The 22,227-nt window shown below is 42.9% G+C and overlaps 1 protein-coding gene across 1 annotated transcript in view; it reads left to right on the top strand.

The window, feature by feature from the left end:
• Nucleotides 1-22,227, top strand: part of LOC119957019 (mucin-5AC-like) — an 86,450-nt gene that overhangs the window by 3,708 nt on the left and 60,515 nt on the right. The window contains exons 2-5 of the mRNA XM_038784601.1: nucleotides 11,897-11,988; nucleotides 16,241-16,352; nucleotides 19,912-20,048; nucleotides 20,144-20,299. Coding sequence (XP_038640529.1) covers nucleotides 11,897-11,988; nucleotides 16,241-16,352; nucleotides 19,912-20,048; nucleotides 20,144-20,299 — 497 coding nt within the window. The remainder of the gene's footprint in view (nucleotides 1-11,896; nucleotides 11,989-16,240; nucleotides 16,353-19,911; nucleotides 20,049-20,143; nucleotides 20,300-22,227) is intronic.

Below are 22,227 nucleotides of genomic sequence, written 5' to 3' on the forward strand. Positions count from 1 at the left end.
CAATTCCTTCACAACCGCTTGATCAAAACCTGATACCCCCTCCCCTCCGTCGCTGTGGGTGTACCTACACAACACGGAGTTTCAGCATTTCAAGAAACCGTTTTTTAATGGTCAGTTGTGTACGGGAAATAAATTCTGGCGTACCCAGCGACGAACACATCCCAAAAATGAAATGAAATATAGAACCAGACCATTACACAATGGTGACAATAAAAATCGATAGCTTCAGCCATTTGCAATCTCCAATGCAGTAAAGATGGCAAATCGAAGGTTTGGTGTAATGAAGGGAGAGCATGTATGTAACAACTGTTCCAATTGTCAGAAACCTGTTTCCCTGTTTCCTTTTCGCCCCGCCTTTCATAGAATTTACGGTGCAGAAGGAGGCCATTTGGCCCATCGAGTCTGCACAGGCTCTTGGAAAGAGCACCCTACCCAAGGTCCACACCTCCCCCTATCCCCATAACACAGTACCCCCACCCAACACTAAGGGCAATTTTGGACACTAAGGGCAATTTATAGAACATTGAACATAGAACATTACAGCGCAGTACGGGCCCTTCGGCCCTCGATGTTGCGCCGACCCGTGAAACCATCTGAAGCCTATCTGACCTACACTATTCCATTTTCATCCATATGTCTATCCAGTGACCACTTAAATGCCCTTAAATTTGGCGAGTCTACTACTGTTGCAGGCAGGGCGTTCCACACCCCTACTACTCTCTGAGTAAAGAAACTGCCTCTGACATCTGTCCTGTATCTACCACCCCTCAATTTAAAGCTATGTCCCCTCGTGTTGGTCATCGCCATCCGAGGAAAAAGACTCTCACTGTCCACCCTATCTAACCCTCTGACTATCTTATATGTCTCTATTAAGTCACCTCTCAGCCTTCTCCTCTCTAACGATATCATGGCCAATCCACCTAACCCGCACATCTTTGGACTGTGGGAGGAAACCGGAGCACCCGGAGGAAACCCACGCACACACGGGGAGGATGTGAAACTCTGCACAGACAGTGACCCAAGCCGGGAATCGAACCTGGGACCCTGGAGCTGTGAAGCAATTGTGCTATCCACAATGCTACCGTGCTGCCCAAAATATACAATTTCCATGGATTCTGCGACAATGCACAGCATTGATAGATTAGAATATTTAATTGAACCAGCACTGTCATTACTCACATGTTGACGCAGTGCTCCGAAAGCTCGTGTTTGAAACAAACCTGTTGGACTTTAACCTGGTGTTGTAAGACTTCTTACTGTGATCAAGAATCAGGGCAGGAAGTGACGACCCTGAGTAGACATCATCCTGGAATCGAAGGCCAGCCGAAGATGAAGTCAATTTATTATCCAGCTTTTGCTCTGACCATGTGTGGATTCATGACACTCAGTCCCCTAATATCAACACTTAATACATGTTGTACAATTGCTGAGGAGCGGGATTGATGAAGATTATTGAGGGCCAGCCGTATTGCAACAGGGAATGAAGGAGGTATCTGTAACTGCAAATCACATTACGTGATTTCAATTTGGATCACTGAGGCTTGAGGATTCGAATTTATAGACCGATGGATTCAAAGGGTTTATGTTATGGACTGACGCTGACAATTTGTTAATGCTGGAAAGATTTCTGGTAAAGAATATTCTCCTTCTGAATTCCTGTTCATATGATGTAACCCGACAAGGCTCCTTGAAGAACCCTTTCCAAGCCTGTGAACTCCACCTCCAAGGAGCAACGGGGCTGTGGACAGAGGGAATCACCATCGGCTGCATGGTCCCATTCAAACCACAGACCATCGTGACTTCAAGATGGCAATTCCTTCACAATCGCTTGATCAAAACCTGATACCCCCTCCCCTCCATCGCTGTGGGTGTACCTACACAACACGGAGTTTCAGCATTTCAAGAAACCGTTTTTTAATGGTCAGTTGTGTATGGGAAATAAATTCTGGCATGCCCAGCGACGAACACATCCCAAAAATGAAATGAAATATAGAACCAGACCATTACACAATGGTGACAATAAAAATCGATAGCGTCAGCCATTTGCAATCTCCAATGCAGTAAAGATGGCAAATCGAAGGTTTGGTGTAATGAAGGGAGAGCATGTATGTAACAACTGTTCCAATTGTCAGAAACCTGTTTCCCTGTTTCCTTTTCGCCCCGCCTTTCATAGAATTTACGGTGCAGAAGGAGGCCATTTGGCCCATCGAGTCTGCACAGGCTCTTGGAAAGAGCACCCTACCCAAGGTCCACACCTCCCCCCTATCCCCATAACCCAGTACCCCCACCCAACACTAAGGGCAATTTTGGACACTAAGGGCAATTTATAGAACATTGAATATAGAACATTACAGCGCAGTACGGGCCCTTCGGCCCTCGATGTTGCGCCGACCTGTGAAACCATCTGAAGCCTATCTGACCTACACTATTCCATTTTCATCCATATGTCTATCCAGTGAACACTTAAATGCCCTTAAATTTGGCGAGTCTACTACTGTTGCAGGCAGGGCGTTCCACACCTCTACTACTCTCTGAGTAAAGAAACTGTCTCTGTCATCTGTCCTGTATCTACCACCCCTCAATTTAAAGCTATGTCCCCTCGTGTTGGTCATCACCATCCGAGGAAAAAGACTCTCACTGTCCACCCTATCTAACCCTCTGACTATCTTATATGTCTCTATTAAGTCTCAGCCTTCTCCTCTCTAACAATATCATGGCCAATCCACCTAACCCGCACATCTTTGGACTGTGGGAGGAAACCGGAGCACCCGGAGGAAACCCACGCACACACGGGGAGAACGTGCAGACTCCACACAGACAGTGACCCAGCCGGGAATCGAACCTGGGACCCTGGAGCTGTGAAGCAATTGTGCTACCACAATGCTACCGTGCTGCCCAAAATATACAATTTCCATGGATTCTGCGACAATGCACAGCATTGATAGATTAGAATATTTAATTGAACCAGCACTGTCATTACTCACATGTTGACGCATGTGATGAATGCTTTTGGATATATTTTAATGGGACTGAGGCCAGCCCAGCAGATTGTATTTGTGAGCGAAGAGGAATCATGTGAACTGACCGGACTGCATCTCCTCCAGTGACCATCAGTCAGTCCGATGATTACTCTGTTGCTTATTCTCGGTTAATGAAGTAGTGGCAATTGACTGTGCGAAGATGGCACGGTGGCCCTTGCTGCCTCACGGGGCTGAGGACCCGCGTTTGATCCCGACCCGTGTAACTGTCCGTGTGGAGTCTGCACGTTATCCCTGCGTTTCACCCTTCAACCCAAAGATGTGCATGGTAGGTGGATTGGCCACGCTAAATTGCCCCTCAATTGGAAAAAATAATTGGTTACTATAAATGTATTCACTGTGTGAATTTAATGTAGCTTTGTGTGAAAACTCATGTGACAGCGGTCAGGATAGTTTGAAGCTTTAGCTGGAAGACGAGGAGAGGGGGCATTGTTGGCAGTATATCGGGGATTTGAAATAACAAAGACATTTTGATTGAGCAACTCGATGGAACAGTGTGTCAAATGAGTTTCCATGTTGCCAAAACTGAACTCAAATTGTTTGGACCTTAAACATGATAACACTTTCTAACTTGTGAAACACCACAAGGTTCAAATAATATTAGGCATGTCAGGAAAAAGGTTAGCATGTAATCAATAATTAACATTTATTCCAAATTGCAACAGAATACTGATCTTTAGCAGCAACCACGAGGAGGACCATCACACTACCAGGAGAAGGAAGACCAGACCCAGAGTATCAGATCAGAACAAGGACCAAACATCGACGCTATCAGAAACCAGATCGCGGGTCAAGCCATTATCTGTTTGGGTACTTATCAGTCACTCAAAGTGAATTCAACGTTTGTTACTACACTGTAGCATTCTGTAGTATAACTGAACTGGTAAGTGAGATTGATTGATAATAACATTGTGTATGCGTGAATAAATACTATTGATTTAAAACAAAGCCGACTCGCAGTCATTTCTCCCCGTGTCTGCGTGGGTTTCGCCCCCACAACCCAAAAATGTGCAGAGTAGGTGGATTGGCCACGCTAAATTGCCCCTTAATTGGAAAAAATAATTGGGTAATCTAAATTTATTTTAAAAAAAATATTGTATATACTGCACTGCATACGAGGGTATTACAGTAAGGCCCCTGTACTACAGGTACGGGGGTAGATCCCTGCCTGCTGGCTCCGCCCAGTAGGCGGGGTATAAATGTGTGTGCTCACCGAGCTGCAGTCATTTCGGCAGCAGCTGTTGGAGGCTACACATCTCCGTGTAATAAAGCCTCGATTACTCTCTAATCTCGTCACGTCGTAATTGATAGTGCATCAGTCTCATTCAGACCATTCACCATCGTGACTTCAAGTTGGCAATTCCTTCACTGTCGCTTGGTCAGAACCTGAAGACCAGGCCCCACCTCAGCCATGGCCAAGCAGCATTATGGGTGTATCTACACAACATGCAGTTTCAGCATTTCAAGAATGCGTCTGCCTGCCACATTATTTAATGGTCAGTTGTGTATGGGAAATCAATTCTGGCCTACACAGCAATGAACACACCCCAAGAATGTAATTAAATATATAACCAGACCATGACACGATTGCGACCATGAATACCCAGGCCTTCAATCTCCCTGTAGTCAAGATGCAAATTGAAGGCTTGGTGTAGCAAAGGGAGAAAATATATGTAACAACTGTTCCAAATGTCAGGAGACCTGTTTCCTTGTTTCATTTTCACAGCTCCTTTCATGGAAAATATACAATTTGCATAGATTCTGCGACAATGTACAGCATTGATGAATGATAATATTTTATCCACCCAGCACTGACATTGCCCACAGGATAACCCATGTGATGAATGCTGTTGGATATATTATAAGGGGGATTGAGACCAGCCCAGCAGATTGTACATGAGAGCGAGGAGGAAGCAAGTGAACTGACTCCCGGACTGCATCTCCTACAGTGACCACCAGTCAGTAAAATGAAATTTCTGCCGCTTATTCTCGGTTTCTTGAGTAAGTATTTTGCATTGCAGTCGAAATTGTCTGTGTGATGACGGCACGATGGCACCGTGCTCTCACAGATGCCTCACGGGGCTGTAGACCCCTGTTCGATCCCGGGTCACTGCCTGTGTGGAGTCTGCACATTGTCCCCAAGTTTGCATGTGTCTCACCCCCACAACTCAAAGATATGCAGCGTAGGTGGATTGCCCACGCCAAATTGCCCCTCAGCTGGAAAAAATATAATTGGGTACTCCCTCTAACTTTCCAGGAAAAGAAATTCACTGTCTGTATTTAATGTGGTTTGGAGTGAAACATCATGTGACATCGATCAGGGCGGTTTGATGCTTTGGCTGCAAGGTGCGAAAAGCGGGCATTGCTGACAGTATATAGAGCTTTGAAAACAAAGAAATATTGATTGATCGACTCGATGAAACATTGTGTCAAATGATGTTCCACGTTGCCAAATATGTTCTCATATCGGGGCTGTTTAGCACAGGGCTAAATTGCTGGCTTTGAAAGCAGATCAAGCAGGCCAGCAGCACGGTTCGATTCCCGTAACAGCCTCCCCGAACAGGCGCCGGAATGTGGCGACTAGGGGCTTTTCACAGTAACTTCGTTTGAAGCCTACTCGTGACAATAAGCGATTTTAATTTCATTTCATTTCATTCATATACTTTGGACATTAAACATGGTAGCGCTTTCTTATTGGTGAAACACCAAAAGTTTGGAGTTTCATAGAATTTACAATGCAGAAGGAAGCCATTCGGCCCATTCAGTCTGTACCGGCCCTTGGAAAGGGCACCCTAATTAATCCCACACCTCCACCCTATCTCCGTAACCCAGTAACCACAACTAATCTTTTTTGGACACAAAGGGGCAATTATACATGGCCAACCCACTTAAACTGCACATCTTTGGACTGTGGGAGGAAACTGGAGCACCCGGAGGAAACCCACGCACACACGGGGAGGATGTGCAGACTCCGCACAGACAGTGACCCAGCGGGGAATCGAACCTGGGACCCTGGAGTTCTGAAGCAACTGTGCTAACCACTGTGCAATCGTGTCGCCCAAAGTACGTTAGCCATGCCGGGATAAAGGTTATAGCATGTCATCAATAGTTAATAAATAATCTAAAATGTAAAATAATACTGATCTTCACGTCAGGACGAGTGGCGAAACAGGGTGTAAACATTATTGTGTCAGATACAGAAAGGCCTAATTGAAGCGACAATCAGGGAGCTGTGAACATTTGTGTTCGTCACACCTTAATAAGGATCTTGGTGTTGTTTAAATTAACCAGGATGATATTTGCATTCTAAGGTTTATATTACTGGGAGATTTTAGACACTGATATATTGTCCATTTTTGGAAGCTTTCTAGTGTTTTGATTTACAATGTCAGGACATCATGGCAAAGCGATCAGTTGGACAGTTTGTATTTCCCATGGTTGGAATGTAGAGGGTGGGCGGGGTGGGGGGGAGGGGGGGGGCTTGGGGAGTGGTCTTGAGGTGATCCTAAAATTAAAGTCAGTATATCTTGAGTGAAGTTATACAACATTTAACAAATAATGTTAACTGGAAATGAGTATCTCTCTTCTATAAAACGTAGTCGATGCTGGATCAGTAGTTAATTTGTTATCTGAGATGGGTATGGTCGTATTGAATAATTGGATATGTTGGAGATGGTTGAACTGGCTCCCCGTGTTCCCGAATCCACATATATTATAGGGGTGTTTCAAATACAGAGTTTATCTAACAAATTATATATGACTATTTTTCATTCTCAGCGTTAAAAATCGGATATAAACGTGTCCATTTCCTTGTCGCTATTTGTTAAGTACCATGAGGTACCTGAACGGAGAGATGATCAATTGAAAATACTCAACGGACTGGGGCACCTTGGTTTGTTAAATAAATGGCTGGAAAGGCAACTAGATAGTGATCCGATAAATGATAGCATAGTTTGATTAGTTCGACGTAGGAAAGATGTTCGCACTCGCGGGTGAGAGAACAATTTAGGTCAGGAATCTCAGATAGGTCTAACTGGGAATTCAGGAGATTTGTTTTAATTTACCAGGGTAGTGGAGAGAATTTAGAACTTGATATCAGGAAGTGGAAGAGGGATAAACAAACCAAGGAGGAAAGGTGTGCTAATTTGGTTGAAAGGAAGGTGGGGTAGGGACAGACTCTTGGGGAACATAAACACCAGCATAGAGCAAATTAGCTCGATGTTCGATTTGTGTGCTATGAATCCAACGTATTTCAATGTATTGCTCATGTATGTTTTCTATTCTTCTGGTTCTGCTGCAATGTCTTCCGTCCGTCAGATACTCTGTTCTGTGGGAGTTTCACACCAATTCAAATATTATGCTCCCCACTCTCGAACTGACCAGACTGCATTCAGAGTTTGAGTTTAACTTTAGTCCCGTTGTAGCTGGAGAGCAAAGTGCCTAGTAGATGGCTCGCCAGCTCTCCGATCAAAGAAAATGCAGAGCAATTATATCTTTGTTTATTTCCCAAGTAATTAACACACGCCTATCAAAATAGGATATTTGTTTAGATGTACATTATGTGCATTAACGCCTAATAATTAGGATTGAATATGGTATAACATATGAGTATAATAATCAATCATAATTGGTGGCACGTACGTTTCATTATTTTGTTTATCTGTATTGTCACAACTAAGCTTACATGAACGCTGCAATGAAGTTACTGTGAAAATCCCCTAGTCCCCACACTCTGGTGCCTGTTCGGGTACACTGAGGGAGAATTCAGAATGCCCAATTCACCTAACAGAATGTCTTTCGGGACTTTTGGGAGGAAACCGGAGCACCCGGAGGAAACCCACGCAGACACGGGGAGAACTTGCAGACTCCGCTCACACGGTGACCTAAGCCGGGAATCGAACCTGTGACCCTGGAGCTGTGACACAACCACTGTGTTACCATGCTGCCCACATTATAATATCAGCAAGCATGTATTTTGTATTTCCTTATCTGTTAACTGCTGGATATGAGTAAGATAAAGATATGTCTGAGCTGTGGTCTGCAGAACTCCCTTTCCACTGTCCAGTGCGTCTGTAAGGTACACGAGCTTTAGCATTTTAATAAGAACACAAGAACTAGGAGCAGGAGTCGGCCATCTGGCCCTTCGAGCCTGCTCCACCATTCAATGAGATCATGGCTGATCTTTTGTGGACTCAGCTCCACTTTCCGGCCCGAACACCATATCCCTTTATTCCTTTATTCTTCAAAAATCAACCTATCTTTATCTTGAAAACCAATGATCAGTTTAGTTTTTGTGTGTGATATGTGTGACTCCTGTCTCTCTATAATTAATTTATCAATGGTCTTTGAGTTGTATATGTACTCTCTGAGCTGAAGCATTTGGTTTCTCATCACCATTTTTCTCTCTTTACGAATGCAGCAGTTATCAAGCAGCAGCCTGTGTGAACTTGTCTTTTTCACCCTTCCCACCCCATTACTCCTTTTGACCTTTCGTTCCCCCTAATAGGTTAATTTTCTGTTGAAATGTCATCTTCCATAACCTCTTTTTTCTGAAAGCTGGCACTACAAATGAAACTTCAGTTCTATATTTAATGCACGACTTGGACAGTAAAAGCTGCTGCTTATTAACTAACCCAAGCCACATCCCACAGTATGTCAATGACGTTATTGCATAAAAATTAGCCTAAATGAGGATAGACTATTTCCTAATTTGCTCAAGGGGTCCATGATCAATCTATGACTGCTCTAATTGGTTTCCCGAGGGCTATGGTCGCCTTTTGACCTAATTTCACATTGTCCCCCATTTTGAACAAACCAAGAGATATACACGAAATAAACTCAGGGATCCCATAGTCCCTTTGACGTAACTCCTAATGTACCAATTACATGTGGGACCAACCCTCTCATTAAAGTTTGTTTATGTTACTTCTTTCTGAGGTACAAATATATTTTTGCATCTCTCTTACCCATTTGATCAGAATGAGGAAAACATGATGAATATATTTTGGACAGATTATTTATCTCTGTTCGTACTTAGAATGAGTTTCTTTATCTTTCAACTGACATGAAGTCTGCTTAAAATGCATACCAATGTTCGAATGTGCTAAATATAACACAGTACATTGAGTAACTTAAGCTACTGAAAAAGTACAAAACTTAATTACCGAACATAATTTGAAAAGTCCAAAATCAAAAATGGTTTCAGTGCGAAAGTAAAGCGACTTCCCTTAAACATCACAACCTAAGCTGTACTAATTCAATTTCAAGGGATGAATGGTTTAATACTTGTCTTCCTTAATTGTGAGGGAGGTAGATATTTTAAACCAGTGATAGTTCAACTTTGATATCTCGCATCACTGCCTTAAGGCTGTTAAGTAATGGGTTAAGAGACATTGCAATTAGTTGTCTCATTTATGTTAAGTGTCCAATAATTGACACTGATATGTAAAGGGGCTTCAGGTGGCCTCTGGGTCTGGTGATGTGTAAAGTTTTGTGCAGAGCCTGTTGGAAGAAATAAAAGTGTGTTGGTGAAAAAGGAACAGAACTTTTGTCTCTTCATATCACAGCATCTAATACGTCTAACAAAGGCCACGGCTTCTTTCCCCTGTAAACATTTTGAGTATGATGCTAGCACTGAGTCATGGGAAGAATTTGTGTCCCCGAATAAATCATAGAATTTACAGTGCAGAAGGAGGCCATTCGGCCCATCGAGTCTGCACCGGCTCTTGGAAAGAGCACCCTACCCAAGGATACAAGGATTACCCAAGGATAAAGGATACAATCATTTTGATTTGTCATGTTTATATTACTTAGATGTGAAACTAAAAGCAGTTCACGTTGATTTTTTGAGAGATTTCCTGGGATTTTGATGCCAGACATCATAACTCGACTGCTGTGTATTTTCCCCCGTATGTGTCAGTTCTAGACTGTCTTCTCCCATTTCATTGTAACTCACAAATCATTCAAAACAAAAAAGGTTTGTCCAGTTGTTGTTATTAATTTCATTCACTGTGGATTCAGTGTCATTTCATTTCACTTTGCTCCCCTGCTACAACGGGAATAAAGTTATTAAACTGAAATTCTGAATGCAGTCTGGTCAGTTTGGGAATGAGAAACATTATATTTGAATTGGTGTGAAACTCCCGCAAGTTGTCATTTCAACTTGTGAGTCACTTCTAATAAGATTCCTGTTTTCCGAGGGGGAGATGTTATTCTTCACCCCATTGTCTCATTATTAATCTTGATGACTTTATTTCTCTAGCCCTTGAGTGGGGTGATCTACACAGGGAGAAAACCACTTTGTTTTCTTTAGGTTGTAGTTTGCTGTTGACATTACTTGTGCTAAATTCCATTATATCACATCATATATTATAACTTAAATGTGATCTCTGAATAATTAGATTGATACCCCTTCTCTCTGACATTTCCCACTTTCAAATTACCTCATCAATAACATTTAGAATAATATCATGCATGGGCTTAAATTATTCTCCAGCTCTCCAGTTATTTGTTTCATTCTTATGGATTCCTCTCACCAATTTTACCTGCTACCAGACTCTTAATTACTCCTATCCAAATGATACACCTTTCCACTTTAATTTTGCTGATTTTGACAGGTGTTAGTATGTTTGATTCTAACTCAATTGTTTTAAAATCAGTGTCTCTATGGAGTACGTGAGTGTGTCTTGGTCATTTAATTATGTTGTTTCACGACATTGAGCCCATTATGCATATCATGCAATATGTATTGCTTTTTAAATAGTGTTCACACCTGAGATCTGTTTGCAAAGCATAATTGCAAGTACTTCCAAAACCTTGCATGGACCTAATTTGAACAGAAGTCCTGCATATTCATTCCTTCAGATGTAACTCACCTGCACACTTACTCAGTGCCCAGACATCATGCCACACAGTCTTGAACTCATTGTGATCCAGAAAATAGATACCACTTTTTTCTTTCAATTACCACCCATCCTGTTCTTGGCTCGCCCTTAACTTCGCCATAATCCTTCGGAAAACAGGGTCAAATTGGCCTCCTCTGAAGTCTCTTCTCTTCTATTCACTTATTCAACTGCCATCTGCACATAGAACAGTACAGCACAGAACAGGCCCTTCGGCCCTCAATGTTGTGCCGAGCCATGATCACCCTACTCAAACCCACCTATCCACCCTATACCCGTAACCCAACAACCCCCCCTTAACCTTACTTTTTATTAGGACACTACGGGCAATTTAGCATGGCCAATCCACCTAACCCGCACATCTTTGGACTGTGGGAGGAAACCGGAGCACCCGGAGGAAACCCACGCACACACGGGGGAGGACGTGCAGACTCCACACAGACAGTGACCCAGCCGGGAATCGAACCTGGGACCCTGGAGCTGTGAAGCATTTATGCTAACCACCATGCTACCCTGCTGCCCCAATCACATCCGTGTTCCTTTCCCTCAGTGTTCATACATTCCACTGGTATCTTTCCCTTGTCTTTAACTACTCTAATCCACCCATTTAGTAATAGACGCTCCCCTGAGCCGGTCTAGCGTCTGAGACAGTTTTGAAATTTTACATGTTCAGAATCTAAATTAATTGATGTTCTACCTGGATTTTCTATATCCAGCAGCAACTACCAATTGCTTGTCAGAGTATGCTACATGTCTTTTATAATCTCTGTATTATTGGGTCAATACGACAATGTAGTAATTCCAATTATTCTGGCTGTATATAAGGAACGGGGCAAGTCAGTTCCTGCAGCCCTATTGCCAGCGCGGTTCCTTGGACATGTTCAAGACTGGTGAATGCGAGCTCGCACTCCTCCATCTATTCTGTCTTTCACAACTTCTCTTTAACTAAATTTTAAGTCGGGACGACTATTGCTGCAATATTGAAACTCTACCAGTATATTCTGAAATTCCTGAAGCTACTGAAAATCTTGTTCCACTTCCAGTTACCGGTAAAGCAAAACACAAAAGATCCATTCTGATTGAGGCACAATTGGTTAATTAATCTGAACATATCTGACAATTCATAACTAAAAATGTTGTAAGTCTCAGTTCCTGTCAATCTTAACCTGTTTCGAGACAAGCATTAATTGCCTGACGGTTCGAAAGGGATGGAGCAAATGGTCTCGACTGGACGCCATTACGTCACCACCTTTGTTTTGTTTCACTCTAACAAGAAACGCGATCACAGACCAATTTTATTTAACAATCTTTCTTTTCCGCCGTGTTTTCAAACTCAGAATTTTTTCTTTTCGATTATTCCAGTTGTGTCAGGAATAGCTCTTTGAACCTGACAAGAAGCTTTAAGACAAGCTCAATACAACACTGGACTGGCCATAAACATTTCAAATATGCCAAATTTCAGTAAGCACCATTGCACTAAAATGATCTCATTCTGACATGTGTGAATGTGTATGCAGATTAATATTCCCACATGCTTATTACCTATCGGCATGGTAGCACAATGGTTAGCACTGTTGCCTCACAGCACCAGGGTCCCAGGTTTGATTCCCGTCTTAGGTCACTGCCAGTGCGGAGTCTGCACGTTCTCCCCGTGTTTCATCTGGGTGCTCCGGTTTCCTCCCACAAGTCCCGCAAGTCGTGCTGTTGGGTAATTTGGACATTCCCTCAGTGCACTCGAACAGGCGCCGGAGTGTGGTGACGAGGGGGCTTTCTCAGTAATTTCATTGCAGTGTTAATGTAAGCCTATTTGTGACACTATTAAAGATTCCTAAACACCCTGGAATCATTTTTCTAGCCTGAAAACTTGAAAAGAGTTTGACAACATTTGAAAAACAGTTTTTGAGAATTACTCTTCCCTGTTTTAATTTTTTTTTGACGGAAATCAATTAACGTTTCAAAAGCACAATATCAGACAGAAAACATTCAATCTTGGAACAGACAACATACAAACATCACCCACACACTAACAGAGAAACAACAAAAAGCAAAATAAGTAATGTAAGCGTCCAATAGTTTCTATTCAAAATTTCCAAAGTATCCGTAATTAAAAACTCAAGTTTAATTTTTCTGAAAAATGAAACCACACATAAAATGCCCACAATGAAAACCCACCGTGTTAATTTAAGGCTATCTGTAACAATAATAAAGATTATAAAACAAACGTAACACACAGGATATCACAGCTCGTAGATTTCAAACAGATACGTCTCAGCCTTCTTCTTCGGCAGCGACAGATTCTTAAAGAGACAGAACATTGCAAAGTCATACTCGCCTCATTAAAGTAATTAACATCATCCCACATTCTCCTTCATTGTAAAATTTGAATTGTATTATTTATACATTTATGTATGTATGTAATTATTTATTCATTTATTTATGTATTTGTTTATTTATGTGTTTATTTATTTATGTGTGTATTTAATTAATCAATAATTTGAGAATTAATTATTTCTCCTTTAAGCCACTTTCCAACTGTTGATTTCATAGGCATCACTTATTCTTTGTTGACTAAAATCTCAAGTTAATTCTCATACAAACACTTTACTACCAACAAAACGTTTGATTTCTAACGGGGGGTGATTTGATAGCCCAATAAAATCATCACATTTGTTCAACTTCCTCCAGAGTATGCTTATAACTTCCATTTTTAATTGATGTCGTTGTCTACCCATAAATCCACAACAAAACCTCATAAGAAGAATTTCGACATCACAGAAAGACAAGTGGCTGACCGATTTAAAAACAAATTCAATTGCCTATTGAAATATTTAACCTTTCTGCTCCAACTTATTTTCTGTAACTTTTTTCCCATGTCAACCGATTTCAATTTCGTTCGTTGAGCAAGGTTGAAATGCATTTCAGCAGTTCATTTTAACTTATTTTGAGAAGGTCAAATTGGATCTCTCCAAAACTGCAAGCTTCTTTGTGAAATAGACACAGAACTGAATTCGAGAATTTTTTAACACAAGCTTGGATTTAATTTACAATTTAATTCATTGTTTATTTCATCAACTTGGCCAAAATAATTGTCTCCGTACGTGAGAAAAATTACCTCTTTTGTTTGACTGGAAGGGGTCCTTCCGTCCTAAACTCAATAGGATGACACATTTCCGAGAGGTGCCAGCCTGTAGGGTCACAACATAATTGGGCAGGACTGGAATTGCAGACATTGTCCGTGAATTAATTCAAGGGTCAGCCAGTTGTGGATTTTGTGGATGGACTGAAGGGTTGAGGCCGGGATTATAAGAGGAATAGTTGAAGGCCTTTGATGCGGAAACAATGCAGGATCGGATATCTGCACACCCGGCGTTTTGAGGATGGGTAACGCCTTAAGTGAATATAATGGTTGCTGATGTAGGCACCCCCCCTTACCTCAAAACCACTAACTCTCCTCCCTCACACCGCCCCCTCCCCCCAACCATACTTTCCATTCGAAGCACTTTTGCGTTTTCCCTATGAACGCCTGCGGAAATTTTGAAAATGGAGACTGGGCTGGACGCTTCCCTGAATGGGTCAACAACTCACCATTCAAGGGCTTCCGTTAGAGAAAGGTCAGACGGGCAAGGGTGTTCAGTCTGGGCCCCGCACATTCTCCGTAAAATTGCAGAGTTCCGGATGAGCGGGAACCCTATGGAAAGACCATTCAAAACATTCATGCCAAACCCCTGCATGGCAGACCGCTAGTGAGGAAACATAACCCGTTTGCCAACCTCTGCTGCCATCTTTGCTGACGATATGCACAGTCACACGAATGGATTTCTATTCCTGCACCAGCTTCAGAAATGCTACTTTTGTTTTACATTTTCTCTCCGCATTCTTCCGACCAAAATCAATCACTTCACATTTTCTGCATTGAATTGTAGCTTCCGTTTGCCCACTAATGCCATAATACTACTTTGTAAAATCGGCACAATCATCAATCAGTACGGTTCACATTGCTCAAGCTTTTCATATCATTTGTTCATTTGTAACGATGACCACTGTGAACCAAAAGCAAGCGGGCAGCACGGTAGCACACTGGTTAGCACTGTTGCTTCCGAGGTTTCCAAGTTCGATTCCCGGCTGGCGTCACAGTCTGTGCAGAGTCTGCACGTTCTCCCCGTGTCTGCGTGGGTTTCCTCCGCGTGCTCCGGTTTCCTCCCACAAGTCCTGAAAGACGAACTGTTAGGAAATGTGGATATTCTGAATTCCCGTTCTGTGTACCCGACGAGGCGCCGGAGTGTGGCGACTCGGGGCTTTTCACAGTAACTTCATTGCAAAGTTAATGTAAGCCGACTTGGGACAATAAAGATTATCATTATATATTTCAGGCAGATCAAGGATGACAACACTGACTGTAAATCAATGGAAATCATTTTCATTTGTGCAAGCAGACTTTTGTTTTACAAATTTCATTGGCATATTTCATTATTAATCATCCTTCATGTTTATATTTATTATAATCATATCAAGAATGGTGCATTTTTTATAACAGTTACAAACACGTCTTTGTTTATATTTACCTTTATCATCTATTTATTTCTATTCTAATCATATATTTAATTTTGCATTTCGTAAAGTCAGCATTTTAATCAGCAAATATAGGATTTCCAATGTCTTCAATATTACAGAAGTAGTATGTATATTATTTTCCAAATTGTTAATCAAATCATCATTTATTTATTCAACATTTATTTTACATTTTTAGCATTGCGGCAAAAATAGCCGATTCTGTTTTGCAAAATCTAATATCAGCTGAGACCACATGATACCACTTAATTAATATCGAGTGTCCATCACCTTCTGTGTTCACTTGCAAATCAGGTACCCAGTGATGTCTCTCTGACCATGAGTTCCCCTCATCAGCTGTTCTCCCAGAGATTCAGCTAGCCCCTGGTATTTCCCACTTATCATCCAGTGTCCCTCAACATTTATACTCGGTGCTAACGCAGGGACTCGGAAACCACGATTCTGTTGGAGGGATGTAATTGCGAGATTATTGCTGTTTTCTTTTACCTGAGTGGTATTGGTTAATATAGATTTTGGTCAACTGTCTTTGAAGTGTGTGCCACAGGGCTAGGCTGAGCTGGGAATACAGTTGGAAAGCTGGTTCAGAGAATGAGGAAATGTTTCAGCTCGAATTTGTGACAACGGAGGACGGGGCAGGGAGGATAATCTGGCTATTGGTGCTTTGGGGATCACAAGTCATTCTTTAACATGAAGTGTATTTTGTATTGACATTGAAAAACATTTTTCCTTCAGTCGGTGACTCTTCACTCTCTGGCCGGTGTATGGGCCCAAACGACCCCGAACAAGTACCTGGAACATGGATGTGTGGTGACGCTCTTGATAACGTCTGCTACCAATTGAACAGGTAAGGCATTTTCTGCTAAAACAGACAAATAGGTCAAAGTGTGAGTGTTGGGCATGTAAACGACTGGGAGACTGAGATCAACAGATATATCAATGGGGCCATACCGAAAAATAATAAGTCAGTTATTCATTTGCAAATAATGATTTGACATGACTGAATTTATTTTGAAGATATTTTGGAGTCAACCACATTACTCTGGGTCTGTATACACATGTAGGCCGGGCGAGCTAACGAGGACAGATTTCCTTTCCGAAAGTGAACCACATTAGTTTTTTGGACAGTCTCGATGGTCTTTTGGTTCTAGTTATGGAATGTAGCTTCGTTTTCCAAATGTATTCAATTGGGACAGGGACAACAGCGCTGAGGACCCAAGCTCGGATCCTGGCCCTGGGTTCCTGGCCGTGTGGAGATGGCATACTCTCCCCGTGTCTGCGTGGGCTTCACCCCCACAACCCAAAGATGTGCTGGTTCCATGGATTGACCATGCAAAATGGCCCTTTAATTGGGAAAAACAATCATTCGGTACTCTAAATTTATAAAAAAATAGTTCACATCTGAAGAAGTTGGACTTGAACCCGTGATGCCAAGCCATTAACCGTTTCACTGAATTACTTCCAAAGAGAAAATGCTGGAAAATCTCAGCAGGTCTGGCAGCATCTGCAGGGAGAGAAAAGAGCTAACGTTTCGAGAACAGATGATCCTTTGTAATCTTTATTGTCACAAGTAGGCTCACATGATAACTGCAATGAAGTTACTGTGGAAATCCCCTAGTCGCCAGACTCTGGCGCCTGGTCGGGTACACAGAGGGAGAATTTTCCAAATTACCAAACAGCACGCCTTTCGGTACTTGTGGGTGAATGTGCCAAATTGATATTTGCCAATATCACGAAAATTCATTGGCAAATAGGGTTAAGGAAAATCCCAAGGCTTTTTACACGTACATAAAAACCAAAAGGGTAGCCGGGAAAGGGTTGGCCCACTGAAGGACAGAGAGGAAATCTATGTGTGGGGCCAGAGGAAATGGGCGAGGTACTAAATGAATACTTTGCATCAGTATTCACCAAAGAGAAGGAATTGGTGGATGTTGAGTCTGGAGAAAGGTGTGTAGATAGCCTGGGTCACATTGAGATCCAAAAAGACGAGGTGTTGGGCGTCTTGAAAATTATTAAGGTAGATAAGTCCCCAGGACTAGTTGGGATCTACCCCAGAATATTGAAGGAGGCAAAACAGGAAATTGCCGAGGCCTTGACAGAAATCTTTGGATCCTCACTGTCTTCAGGTGATGTTCTGGAGGACTGGAGAATAGCCAATGTTGTTCCTTTGTTAAGAAGGGTAGTAAGGATAATCCATGGAACTACAGGCCGGTGAGCCTTACGTCAGTGGTAGGGAAATTACTGGAGATAATTCTTCGAGACAGGATCTACTCCCAGTTGGAAGCACGTGGACGTATTCGTGTGAGATAATGCATTTTGAAAGGTCTAATACAGGTAGGGAATATACAGTGAATAGTCGAACCCTCAAGAGTATTGACAGTCAGAGAGATCTAGGTGTACAGGTCCACAGGTTACTGAAAGGGGCAACACAGGTGGAGAAGGTAGTCATGAAGGCATACGGCATGCTTGCCTTCATTGGCCGGGCATTGAGTATAAAAATTGGCAAATCATGTTGCAGCTGTATAGAACCTTAATTAGGCCACACTTGGAGTATAGTGTTCAATTATGGTTGCCACACTACCAGAAGGATGTGGAGGCTTTAAAGAGGGTGCAGAAGAGATTTACCAGGATGTTGCCTGGTATGTGGGGCATTAGCTATGAGGAGCGGTTGGATAAACTCGGTTTGTTCTCACTGGAAAGACAGAGGTTGAGGGGCGACCTGATAGAGGTCTACAAAATTATGAGGGGCTTAGACAGAGTGGATAGTCAGAGGCTTTTCCCCAGGGTAGAGGAGCCAATTACTAGCGGGCATAGGTTTAAGGTGTGAGCGGCAAGGTTGATAGGAGATGTAAGAGGCACGTTTTTTACACAGAGGGTAGTGGGAGCCTGGAACTCGCTGACGGAGGTGGTTGTGGAAGCATGGACGATAATGACGATTAAGGGGCATCTTGACAAATACAGGAATAAGTTGGGAATATGAACCCTGGAAGTGTAGAAGATTTTAGTTGAAACGGGTAGCATGGTTGGTGCAGGCTTGGAGGGCCGAATGGCCTGTTCCTGTGCTGTAATTTTCTTTGTTCTTTATTCTTTGAAACCGGAGCACCCGGATTAAACCCACGCATACATGGGGAGAATGTGCATCAGAACCCCAAAATGTATCATGGTGTTCAACCAGCCTCTCCCTTTAATGTATTGTTGCTTTTGAAGCACACGGCTTGTTCCCCAGGTGTGGTATTACAATTATGGACACGTGGGTTTTGAAACAAAACAATGGGCGGAATTCTCCCAAAGGGAGACAACAGCCGACGCCGGAGTGAAACCCGGAGTGTTTCACTCCGGCGTCGGAGGCCGCTCCTCGCCCCCTATTCTCCCCCACCCAGGGGGCTAGGAGCGGCGGCGCGTGAATCTCGGATGCCGGGCCTTGACGCTTGCGTCAAAGTGGCGCGCCGGGAATGACGCGGCCGGTGGCGCCTAAGTGATGTCACCCGCGCATGCGCAGGTTGGCCGGTGCCAATCCCGTATGCGGGGTTGCCTTCTTCCCCCCTGCTGCCCCGCAAGACATGGCGGCTTGATCTTTCGGGGCGGCGGAGGGAAAAGAGTGCATCTTTTAGAGACGCCAACCCAACGATCAGTGGGCATCGATCGCGGGCCAGACATCTCCTGAGCACGCTCGTGGTGCTCAATCCTCCCTCCGCCCCCCCACAGGCCCTACAAACACCGGTCGCACGCTGTTCACGCCAGTAGCGACCAACATAGAACATAGAACAGTACAGCACAGAACAGGCACTTCGGCCCTCGATGTTGTGCCGAGCCATGATCACCCTACTCAAACCCACGTATCCACCCTATACCGGTAACCCAATAACCCCCCCCTTAACCTTACTTTTTAGGACACTACGGGCAATTTAGCATGGCCAATCCACCTAACCCGCATATCTTTGGATTGTGGGAGGAAACCGGAGCACCCGGAGGAAACCCACGCACACACGGGGAGGATGTGCAGACTCCGCACAGACAGTGACCCAGCCGGGAATCGAACCTGGGACCCTGGAGCTGTGAAGCATTGATGCTAACCACCATGCTACCGTGAGGCCCCGGTACAGTCGTGAAACATACAGCTGGCGGACCGGAGAATCCGGTTTTTAACTGGCTCGAAGGGCTGAATGGCGGACTTCCATTCCTATTTCTTCTGGGTTCATGGATTATTAATCTGGAAGGGTTGTGAATGAGCAAGAGCAGCAAAGCAAGAAAGGAACGTTTGTCCTCAATGTCTGTGCCAACACAGTGACACACTGTGGATTTGAGTCTTTGTTGGATCAAAGAATACATCTCACATAAATCTCACACATAATGTTGTAGATTTTTCCTATTCGGGAGCTGAATCTGAAATTGTATTTTTTTCGTAGCACCAGATTGATTATTCGGGAGACAACATTTACAGAGGGACAGTGTTGCACTGACTCCAGTGGCCTGGGATGCACCGTCTCTGATATGCCACACTCCCACCAGGCGTATCAGATGCCAGCGGGGAATCCTGGCCAGGGTACTTCCAACATTTATGATATCATATTTACATTCCATGTTTATCACTGTTCATATTTTATTTACCTGGTTCAACTTTTATGAACCCTATTCCAGATTTATGTCCGATGTTGGGGCAGGGTATAATGACGAGGACAGTTTGTTTAAACTGGAAACAGGCACCCTGCTTCTGTGTCTATGAAATGAAGTTCAAAAAAGGCACCAACTACTTTCAGTTGAAGCCGTTACAAAATTGTGCTGCTTGTTCCACAGGTACGTTGCTGTGTTTAAATGATTCCAAAAGGCAACTTATACACGCACAATTTTTATATGTAAGCGGACAAGTGAACGAAGATAAAAAAAATTTAAAAATCAGTGGGTGGTAGACACCGCGGGGGAGTGGAAGGCAGAGAACTGAAGGGGAGTGGGAGTGTTATGATCGAGGGTTTAGAGAACCTTAAAGTGTATCATGGAGTTCACCCGACCCACAACTTTTAATAACTTGTGGTTATGAGGAGCACAAGGTCCTACCTTACAGGTGTAATGCAACAGAGAGTTAAAGTACTTTTAAATAAAAACACTTTATTTATGAAACCAGTTAACACTTTATAAAAGCAAAGTAAACATCTTAACAACTAAATCCTCCACAGAACACAGTACTCTATAAGCAACTCTTAAACTTTCCTTGCAACACCCACAAGACAAAAAACAACCCTTTTAACAGAAAGACATCAGGTTTACTTCTCTACTGAGAGCAGTGACCACTTTGAAATCACCAAATGAACATTCTTTAGCTTGCAGAGATTTATACACATCTTGCCGTGAATGCAGCTTCTCCGAATCTAAAACGAAGCTAAACATACCATGTAGCTGCAAGCCCAAAGTAAAAGCAGACCGCCTAGTTCCACCCACACTCTGACATCATTAATAAACACCCATTTCTTAAAGGTAGATCCACTACAGCTATTTTTATAAACATCCCATTTCTTAAAGGTACTCTCAAATGACACCACCCCGCCCCCCAAGAAAAAATAATAAACTGTCAACTTCAAGATGGTTTCATTTTTCACATTTTTCACTTTTCTTTAAGAAACATGGACAGTGAATATACGTTTCATTTTTATCAAAACAAATCACGCAAATATTTATAATACCATAGTCCATTTTTTGTTCTTCTTCCTCCAACTGAACTCCTTGATTGACAGTCTCTTTGAACAAGAAGATCTCTGCACGATCCGTCCATTTCTCTGCTCCTCGGCATTTCTCTTTAAAGTCAGATACTTTAGTTCAATCTGATCACAGAGTCCCTTGTGTTTCTCCAACACAGGAGCATTGGTTATCACAGCTTTCAGGCAGACAAATGCCTGTTGAAACTCCGCTGTCCACTTAAATTTTTGACCTTTTTTTCAGCAAGTCTATCGGTGGAGCAACGGCACTACAAAAATTTGGCACAAATATTCAATCAAATCTACTCATGCCAAGAAATCGCAAATCCAATCGATGGTATTGGAAACTCCCCAATAACTTTTGTTTTCACATCCCGTGGGACCATTCGACCCCATCCGATTGGATGGCCAAGGAAAATGACTTGGGATTTTCCAAATTCACTTTTGGCGAGTTTTCCCACCAGGAGGAACGTCTTCACCCAAAGGGTTGTGAATCTATGGAATTCCTTGCCCAGTGAAGCAGTTGAGGCTCCTTCATTACATGTTTTTAAGGTAAAGATAGATAGTTTTTTGAAGAATAAAGGGGTTAAGGGTTATGGTGTTCGGGCCGGAAAGTGGAGCTGAGTCCACAAAAGATCAGCCATGATCTAATTGAATGGCGGAGCAGGCTCGAAAGGCCAGATGGCCTACTCCTGCTCCTAGTTCTTATGTTCTTATAACCCCGCTTCCTCAATTCGATCAAATAACTCCGTCAGATAGTTTAAGTGTTCTTCCTATGTCTGGCTGAAAATTACCACATCATCGATGTATACCACACTATTGGCTAATCCTTTTTTTTTTTAATTTAGATTACCCAATTATTTTTTCTATTAAGGGGCAATTTAGCGTGGCCAATCCACCTACTCTGCACATTTTTGGGTTGTGGGGGCGAAACCCACGCAGACACGGGGAGAATGTGCAAACTCCACACGGACAGTGACCCAGAGCCGGGATCGAACCTGGGACCTCAGCGCCGTGAGGCGGTTATGCTAACCA

Source organism: Scyliorhinus canicula, chromosome 25 (assembly GCF_902713615.1).
Source record: "Scyliorhinus canicula chromosome 25, sScyCan1.1, whole genome shotgun sequence".
In the NCBI taxonomy this organism is placed as follows: Eukaryota; Metazoa; Chordata; class Chondrichthyes; order Carcharhiniformes; family Scyliorhinidae; genus Scyliorhinus; species Scyliorhinus canicula.